The 9,874-nt window shown below is 51.3% G+C and overlaps 1 protein-coding gene across 2 annotated transcripts in view; it reads left to right on the forward strand.

The window, feature by feature from the left end:
• Positions 1–2,139, forward strand: part of GPD2 (glycerol-3-phosphate dehydrogenase 2) — a 59,318-nt gene extending 57,179 nt beyond the window's left edge. The window contains exons 17-18 of one of the 2 annotated variants that reach the window (XR_011152066.1): positions 1,718–1,851; positions 2,068–2,139. Coding sequence is in view for 1 of the 2 variants with exons in the window: in XM_069021368.1 (XP_068877469.1) it covers positions 1,718–1,729 (12 nt within the window). In the remaining variant the exon portion in view is untranslated. Of the gene's footprint in view, positions 1–1,717 lie in introns of both variants that reach the window. The other variant, XM_069021368.1, reaches the window with a different exon arrangement.
• The last annotated feature ends 7,735 nt before the right edge of the window (positions 2,140–9,874 follow it).

Consider the following 9,874-nt stretch of genomic DNA (forward strand, 5'->3'; position numbering starts at 1 on the left):
AACAATCCCAAGCAGCGAGGGCAGTGTGTTGCTTGGGCTAAGGCTGGGCTGTTAGCTAAATTAAGCCATTGTGACTCAAAATCCTCCTTTAATAAGGTTCATGCTGTCTACAACTTCATCATTTTCTGCTGAATGATAATTACTTTATTCAATCATGTTCAAGGTTTTAGTGAAAGCTAGCATTGATTGATTAACTTCAATTACCATGCTTACATTTGCATAGATAAAAACTGCTTTTCAATTTGTGAGTGGCACGCTGGTGGAAACCCGGCGCTGGTATTTGCATTTCAATGTGGATAGTGAAGAATAAAGGTGGGAGAGAGGTCTGATCAGTGCTAAGCCCTTTCTGCTTCAGTGCTCGAGCATTTTTCCATAAACACTCCTGTTATGATGTTGGTTTGCTCGTGCCACTCCGAGGGAAGCGGGAGCCTCCTGTTTACAAGGCTCTGTGACAATTTAACAGCGCAGGGCGAGGAGAGCTGGAATCAAAGCGTCCAAAGGAGCGCAGGTAGCGTGGATAACCCGGGGAAGTTGCTGTGAAAAAGCCGGGGAAGTCCTTCCTTCTCCAGACAAACGCACACTGCCGTGGGGCCGTGCCAGCAGCCGCCGCGGTGGCGGCCTCAGCCCCGCCAGCCTCGGTGCCCGGGGCCGGCTGTAAGAGGAGGAGAGCCAGCGCATCCCTTGCTCTCCCGTTTCCTGGGGGGTTTTACTGCCGGGGCTCACTCTTGCCGCTGAGCAAGCAGAGTGCTGGGCAGCGCTGCTCGTCCAAAACCAGGCAGAAACCCCATTAATGTCGGGTTTGTGCCCGGGTGTCTCGTCCTGCTGCTGTTCCTCTCGCCTGTCACCAGAAATGAGGGGGGAACACCCTTTCCTCTGGTCAGGCTCCCTCCGGTGCTCATCCACTGCACAGCTGCCCCCAGCCTTGCCCACGCTCCCCTGTGGATCTGGGCAAAGCCAGGAGAGCAGGTGCTGTTTAAAATCAAGGTGGAGACCCGTGCACATCGCTCACCTCAGAGCCAGGACAAGGAAATGGGTCTTGTGCAGGTTTCCTGCTTCAGGCAGAGCAATCAGTTCTGTGCAAATCTTCAGAATCAGCTTTAAAAGTATTTCATAGAATCCCAGAATAGTTTGGGTTGGAAGGAACCTTAAAACCCCTCTTTTTCCACCTCATTCCACAAGGAACTCACGCCATCATTTCCCAGAGCTGAGCTAGCTTTTGCCAGAAGGGCAGCTCAGGGATTGGAGGTTTGGTTTGGTTTTCTTTTCTTTTAATAGAAGAAAAAGGAATTGATTTAGTGATTTCCCTTAGATTTTCTCTGATTTATACCCAAATGTAACAAAGCAATTTAAAAACTAAAAATAAAACAACTAAAAAATCAAACCACTTACTGCTCCTCCATCAAGCCCAAAGGTGGAGAGCTCTTGGCAGGGGATGGGCACAACATTGACACCAACCCTGTACCAAACTTCATCCCAGCAGCCCAAAGGAATTGCTGAAACATTTGTTTTGCTTAGATAACTTTTTAAACTGGCTCCCCTGCTCTGTGTCTCAGCTCAGGAAGTTTAAAAATATTTCACATAGGAAAGAGGCAACCAAGGAAACAAGCCTGGGACTGCAGTTTGTAATTAACCCTCGTGGTGAATGGACTTGGATGAAGAGTTCTGGGATGTTCAAAATGAACTTAGGAAAAAACCCTTCTTGTTTTCTTTAATTCAGTGCTCCAGGTGAGTGCTGGGCCCGTGGTCGGGGCCTCGGGCCAGGAGGCAGATGGACACTGACCTGCTGGTGCTGTTTGTCCCTCGGAATGTTCGGCTTCAATCCCTCAGAGCGAGCAGACAGACAGAACTCCAGTGAGTCCATATCCCAACGACTTCACAATGGGAAGTCATCCGTTTGTTTTCCAGATCCTAATGCAACGGTTGCCATAAGAACACAAATTATGTGTACATTTTAATGCATCTATGCTTCATAATTATGCATGGTTGTGTGCTGTTATAATTGACATAAAATATAAAACAGGTCAAAGAGCAGCTATTAAAACTATTTTTCATTTTGCTTCCTGACAGCTCCCGACATCAATGCCGACTGCATTTAATAGGACCATACAGGGAATGCAAAGATAGTTATATAATTTCAACCATATTAAAGCCTCCACAACTTGCAACCTAATTATTTCCTGCAGTGCCTTGTTGTGAGCTGCATTACTTTATTTGGAATGTGTTCGGTTTAAGATTAAACAATTGGGCTACATTAAATTAGCATGAAGGGGGAAAATCATAAAACTTTTGGATGTATTTCATAGGGGTCACTCTGTTAGGTTAAGAATTATCCCAGGAGCAATGATTTTCTGCCACTCAAGATAAAAAACAACGTTAGAATTGCACTAATTCCATGCAGTTATTTTAATCACTGAAGTAAATTCTACCAAAGGGCTAAATTGTAGTTGTACCCTCTCTCTGATCACAGAATGTCAGAGAGAAGAAAAGGAAATTGAATAATAATTGATGAATTTTTATAAGATCATAGAAAACCCCAGACTGGTTTGGGTTGAAAGGGACCTTAAGTCTCATCCTGTTCGCTCCCCTGCCATGGGCAGGGACACCTTCCTCTATCCCAGGTTGTTCCAAGCTCCATCCAGCCTGGCCTTGATATCCCTTCTCTTGGTCATGGCTGCATGAAGACCAAGGAACAGGGCCCAGTCCACCTGGTTTCACTCGTTATTGGTCATCCTTTCATCCTGGAGTGGCTGAGGGCTCCCATTCCCCTGCAGGTGGTTGGGTTTCTCTTGGGATCTGTGTCGGTCTGTATTTTTTAATAAATCCTTTTAAAATTAGGTTTGATGGGGACATCTGATGTGGGCTGAAAAATGCCCCTGGTGATGTTCACATGAGCACTGCTGCCTCCTGCCCCGGAGCTTCTGCCCATCATGTCTGTGCCAGTCAGGACCAGAGACCCCAGAGTGGGGGGTGGATCACAGGATCAGGGAATATCCGGAGCTGGAACAGACCCACAAGGATCACCCAGTTCAGCTCCTGTCCCTGCACAGACACCCCAACACCCCCCCCACAAGATCCTTCCCGGGGGCCTGGAGGTGACGAACATGAGCAATCTGAGTGGAAGTTCTGCTCTGTGGGGGCAGAATCCAGCACACATCAGCACTGTCCTGGCTGAGGTCCCTGGCTTTGTGCTGCACTGCTGGGGCTCAGCTCGGGTGCAGTCGCTCAGGGGAGTGGTGGGAGTGATGCCATGAAGATTTTTGCCTTTTCTTTTATACCCCTGTTACACCTTTTTACAACTTCTGTATTCTCAGTGCTTTTGCCTGCATTCTTGGCCTTGTTTGTTCAGCTGGGAGACTCAACATCTCAGAAGCTTCGTAGCCAGGGATCAGTGTGCCCCAGAGCCCAAGGTCCTCTCCAGAACACATTCTGTAAACCGAGATAGATCCATCCAGGGGAAGGCTCCTTGGGGAGGGGGGCTCACTCGAGCCTCTCACTGGGGAATCTTTGATAGATCTGCTAATTAGTAACACCTCTAATGTGATACCAGATCTTTTGGGGTGTGCATGGCGGGGTGCTTTGAGGTGCATTCGACCTGGACGTGTGCACCTAAGGATCCTTAAAATAAATACCAAGGTAAAATCCCTTTTTCCCTTCTAACCGTGTTTGACTCTTGATTTTAAGACCAAGAAAAGGCATCAGTAGCACCTAACGAATATTGGCACCCCTGAGCCTCCCGTACCCAGGCCAGTTAGAGATGGGATATTTCAGGACACTAGCAATGGGCTTGAGAGGCCCTTTCTGTTCTAGGTGGCTGCCTCGAGTCCAGCTCGGGGGTAGTGCCTGAAAGTTATTGCCCAATTTGCGGCAAACGAGGAATAAACGCAATCCAATTTCCCGAGGCAGAGCAGCCCCATCCCGGAGAGAACCATCATAAATGGCCCTTGTTAGCGGCTGGACAGGGAGGGCGAGGGCGAAGGGGTGCAGCCCAGGCTCAGCTGATGGAGTGTGTTGGCTGTGGAGCATGGAGAGGTCTGTGGCTGTCCTTCCATCTCTCTGCAACAGACCAAAGGTCTTCTCTTCCTGGGAGAGATCTGTTGTGTTCCTCTGTTACTGCCTCTAAATTTGGGTTCTTGCCTCTGATGACTTGCCTTTCTCTGGAAATTCCCACAAGACATTCCCCATTTTGCACTTTTCCTGAAAAATCATGATGAGTCCCAGGGTCACTGGTTTCCCAGATCCAAAGTAGGTTGCCTCTCTCTTGCCAATGCTGAGGCTCTTCCCACGGTCTGTGAAATTCACAAAATTATTTAGTCTGGAAAAGCCCTCCCAGCCCATGGAGTCCCAGCTGTGCCCCATCCCCACTTTGTCCCCAGCCCAGAGCACTGAGTGCCACCTCCAGGAATTCCTCCAACACCTCCAGGGATGGGCACTCCAAACCTCCAACACCTCCAGGGATGGGCACTCCAAACCTCCCTGGGCAGTTCCAAGGCCTGAGCACCCTTTCCATGGGGAAATTCCTGCTGATGCCCACCCTGCCCCTCCCCTGGCCCAGCCTGAGGCCGTTCCCTCTCCTCCTGTCCCTGTTCCCTGGGAGCAGAGCCCGACCCCCCCGTCTGCCCCCTCCTTTCCAGAGCCTTTTGCTGCAGTGCCCTCTTGGAATCAGGAGCCTGAGCCCAGCTGAGCCGCCCCGAAGGCTGGTGATAAGCTGGGCTTTGGCTTTTCCATCCTCAAGCACAGCTTCACACTCCCAATCCTCTGAAGTGAAGATGGAGAAGCACATAAAAGCTTCGGATTCCATTACTGTAAAATGTTTCAGAAAAGTGTTGAGCTAGGTAATTACCTTAATCCAACCGCAATAGTTGGTCACAGTACACATTAGATGAGCATCCAGAGTCAGATTTGAACATGCAGTCAACCCGAACAGAATTAGCTCGGCAATAGTGGCCCGGATTTCTTAATTAGTTCTCGGTGACAAGAACATTTAATGTTTGCAAAAGTCAAGTGCAAATTCTACAAGTGACACAGTTTGGGGAGACTTTGGAGGGTGCTGTGCGCCCGGTGCTGACCCCACTGGCCTGGGCAGCAGCAGGGGCTGCTCTCACTGTGCCCTCTCAGGGTCCCCTTAAACTTCTACAGCCCCACAATAAAAAGTAATGGTATGATTAACTTCATAGTAATAACCCATTGCATTCAAAATACACATTTAACTCTAATTCTCATTGAACTACACAGAAGCTGAAAATATAATGGCCTTTCCCAGGCAGCTGACAGCACAGTTTAGTGCACTGTAATTGGCTCCCTTGGCTTATCTCAGGTTAACAAAGTAGATGGGATTCATGAAAAAGCACCGTGGTCACTTAGCAATTGTTTAATTTCTGTAACGCTATTTTTTGGGTTAGAAAATTATTGTTTTCCAGTAGTGTTAAACATTTATGCGATGCAATTGAGACACATGGCGCAGGGCACGCTCCTGTTAAGCTCACAAATTAGTAAGTTGCTGAAAAAATGGAAATATGAAATATCATTTCAAGTGTAAAAGACTCAGCCCACAGAACATCTGCATCACTGGGGTTTTGTGTTCTACAGAGGATGTACAAATACTTCAGCCCAGCAGAGGTGATCATGCCCTTGCTGTCATTCAGGTTGGCCCCTCTGTGCTGGCTGAGGCAGACAGGTAAAAACTTCAGCTCTCTTGAGAAACTGCCCTGGCTCCTCTGACACCTGGAAGAGAGAGTGGCAACACCAGGAATTGTCTCCTCACAGGGCTGGAATGTGCTGTCATGTCCTAGCAGACAACACTGCCCTGATACAAGCAATGATTTCAAGAATGCACCTTCTTCAGAAAAAGAAAAAAACCCCAAAACTTCTAGAATAGGATATTTTGAGCAAGACAGTAAATGTTACAGATGGCAGAAAAGGGAAAACTTCTAAGATGTTTGTAGGATAATTAAATTTAATTTGCATCACCTCCACTATTTCTTAGGGTTTTCCAGCTTTTAGAGAACTAAGGTGAAATCCAGCCCATGGGATGATGGGCTGGTAGGTGAGGAGTGGTGGGGAGGCAATGGGATTGGGTTAGGGGTTGGTTGGGACTGGATGGAGTTGGGTTAAATTGGGCCAGGCTGGCCCACAGTTGGCTTGGGTGGTTTTTGGGCTGGGTTGTGTGGGTCGCTGGACGGGGATGAGGAGAAGTCACAGGTTGAGAGGGGCTGCCCTGACCCTGCGGCACCCGCAGCGTGACCGTCCCACCCTCGGTCGGGGCTGCTGCTCCGTGGCCAGGCCCCACCAGCCCCAGCCCATCCCCAGCCTCCCTCCAGCTGTGGGAGAAAACAGAAGTGTTTGTAGGGTTTCTGCTTCCACCCACAGAGAGAGGCAGAGCTCTGGGTGCTGCAGACGTTCCTCTTTCCATGACCCATCTGGTATTTCCAGAGCACTGTGACAAACTGTGGGGAACACCCAGCCCAGGCGTGCTGGGAGGGCTCCGGGCAAGCAAAGGAGGTGCTTTATTCTGTTTGTTAAACGTGGTCAGGATTTTCTGCCAGCAGGATTGGGGCACCGGAGCGGGGCCTGGTGCAGGACTTTGGTGCTGCCCACAGGCGCCCACCCTGCCTGTGCCACGGGGGTGGGTGGGTGCTGAGAGCTCAGGGTCCCCCACCCTGCACCCCAGCACGCCCTTGCTCTGTGTTCTGAGTGGGAACCCCCATCCCGGCCTTGTGGGGGTCTCCCCATTGCAATTGGTGTTTCCCCACTCAGCCCCCCGGCCTGGCCCTGCAGGGAAATGCCACAGCTCCACACACGCTCCCGGAATGCCGAGCACAGCTCGGGGCTCTCGCTCAGCCACGGCCCTGAACTATGACATCTTTTGTCAAAGACATCTTCCAAAAAAAGGCTGCAATTTGTGACGGAGAAATTAGATTGTCTTTTAAAGTAATATAAGAGTGGTGCAATCTTTGCTGCTGTGACCCCTCTCATTTCCTGTGGGGTTTAAGTAGAGGCCTCCAATTTAAAACCTGTTATACTCTGGCGACAGCCTCCACCCTCCCAGCGACGCAGCCATGGCACCACTGCCCTGTTATTTAACACTGGTTGGGTTGGCTCTGCATCACCTGCCAGCTCAGAGGAGGTGCTGCAGCTCGGCTGCCTCAGCTGTACCCTGCCTCATGTGTCTCTCCTGCCAACCTCTTGCCCCACCAAATAATCAGCATTTATTGTTTTTAGCAGAAACATGGGTGTATCCCGTGTTTCAGAAGAAAAATGGCACCTGAACTTCATTACAAAGAGAAGTGCCTTAGGAATGCACAATTCCTTGGTGCTTGACAGGAGGAAGACACCAGTAAGGACTTACGGCTGATTTTGGACACAGGCCCTGGTGCTGGGCTGGGCTGGGGGCTGAGGAGGGGGCTGCAGGCTGGAGATGAGATGAGGATTTACACATTTTACATGGGACACGGAGCCTGGCAGCGCCGGCCGCAGACGTTTTTTCCTTTGCAGTGCAGTTCCAGGTGTTTCTCCAGGGCAGCATCTTCCATGTCTTGGGCAGGAGGTGAGGAGGGTGCCAAAAAGTGACCAAAAATCTCATCAGCCTTCTAATTGGGCCATGTAAAGAGGTGATCATGCCTCAGGGGCATGCCTGGGAATGGGCAGCCTCTGGGGGCAGGAGCTGATCACTATCATGAGTTTTCCCAGCCCTTGGTGCCCTGGCAGCTGTAACACATCTCTGCCTGGCTTGGCTCCTATGGCCCCTGTCCTGGGGTTTCGTGTAACCAGGCTGTGACTGTCACATGTGCCTCGGTGACAGGGTGTCACCTCCAGCCAGGGTGTTGGCTGGAGTCACATGAAGTTCACTTCTGCCTTTTCCAGCCCCACCACTCTCACTTCCCCCCCACTGACGCTGGGCCTGGGGACAAGGGAAAAACCCTGTGGCACTGCCACCACCCCACGGCACTGCCACCACCCCCACAGCACTGCCACCAACACCAGTGACCTCCCCATCCCTGTCCCCACCTCTCCATCTGCCCTTCATCAGCCCTGTGGCTCCTCTACCCTGTGGGGACAGCAGAGAGGAAAATCCCCTCCAGGAAGCTCAAACTTTGGGAGCTGCTGCTGCCTTTGGTCGTGTCATGGGCAGAGCATGCTGCAGGGACACTGCTGGTGGCAAAGACAGGCAGCTGTTCCCAGAGGGGAAGAATGCCCAGGGTTCTGGTGGAGTGCCCACCCCTGGAGGTGTCCAAGGAATTCCTGGACATGGCACTCAATGCTCTGGGCTGGGGACAAGGTGGGGATTGGTCACAGGTTGGACTCGATGACCTTGGAGGGTTTTCCAGCCTCAGTGATGCTGGAATCCTGTGGAAGGATGCTTATGATGATCAGGTTTTAACAAACCCACGCGAGGTCAGTGGTGCCAAGCACCAACCCATGGCCTCCCCCACACTGGCAGCGGGACCCCCGTGTCCCCAGCCCGGTGTCCCCAGCCCAGTGTCCTGCTGTAGGGCACAGCCCTGAGTGCCCTCCCGACAGCTGCTGCCTTTTGGGACAGCTTATAAAGACTCAAATATTAACAATGTAATTAGCTATAAATTAGTTACGAAGGTTTTATCCACTGAAGTTGATGGCAAGTTTTCTCCTCACTCCGTGGCCGTGGGAGCAGCCCCAAAGATGTCACGTCATGTTTGAACAGGTGACACTGTGAACCACAGCAGTCTCTTAAAAGCAAAGGCGTGTACAGCAGCACAGAGCTGTGCCACCTGTGCTGGAAAACAGGGACATCGTGGGGGCACAGGTGGGAAAAATACATAGAGGGAGTCTGCACGGAACTAACCACTGCTGGGGTTTCAGTTCAGGGTTTTGGCGTTTAGACTAAAACTGTGTTTTGTTCTAAGCTAAAGGTTGCTCTTGGATAAAGTTTCCAGCCCAGGCTGGAAGCAGCAGGGCTGGAGCAGCACTGCCCGAGGGCAGGGCAGGCCCAGGGGAAGGGAAGGCCCAGGCTGGAGCACGGGAAGCGGGGATGGAGTGGCCAGGCAGAGGCGGGTCCGGCAGGGACTGCACAGGGACATTGTCCCCACGGCGATGGGGACACCTGCGGGTGTCCCAGCCAGGGGTGATGTCCTGTCACTCCAGCCCCGTCCGCTGCCTCTATCAGACGTATCCAGGTCACAGAGAGAACACGGGGTGGTCCCAAAGCCCTGCCTTTCCCCCCTTATCGCTGCCACCCCAGCACCGAGGGGAGGCTGAAGGACACAAGTCCCTGCAGACAGCCGAGGCTGAGCCTCAGCCCCGGGAGCTCCCGCCTGCAGGACAAATGATCAGATCATGCCCAGCCCTGTCACTCGCTGGCCGCTGCTGCCGGAGCAGCTCTGTGCTGCTGTCAGCCCAGCACTGTCCCCCCCTGCCTCCCTGCCCGCTGACCCAGCTGGCCCCAGCAATGCCTCCCTGCTTTTCCTGCCCAGCTAATTCAACTCCCGTGTTTTCATAGCCCACAGAACATCCTCTCTCCCACAAACAAAAAAAAAAAAGGGGGGGAACCCAGCATTTTAGGGTTATTTTCCCACAGCAAATCACTGGGGAGACACTTTGGGGCACTTTTGTTAAACACGTGAATCTTGATTGCATTGCAGAGTGTCTGCAAGGTCTGTCCAGAAAGAAAAAATAGAATAATCTGATTTTGCAACAGCATTATGATAAAACAAATTCACATGGAAACTCAACATTCTTCCCACAGCCTCATTTAATTCCCTTCTGTCCTGTCAACATTTACGTATGAGCATTGTGAAAAGTTGTGGTGAGCACAGATAACTTGTCACTGCTCCAGTCCGGGTTTATTCTGAGAGTTTTCCGTGTTCTGCTGCTTGGAAGCTCCTTCCCCTCCCTTGGCAGG

This window comes from Aphelocoma coerulescens, chromosome 7, assembly GCF_041296385.1.
Source record: "Aphelocoma coerulescens isolate FSJ_1873_10779 chromosome 7, UR_Acoe_1.0, whole genome shotgun sequence".
NCBI classification, from domain to species: Eukaryota; Metazoa; Chordata; class Aves; order Passeriformes; family Corvidae; genus Aphelocoma; species Aphelocoma coerulescens.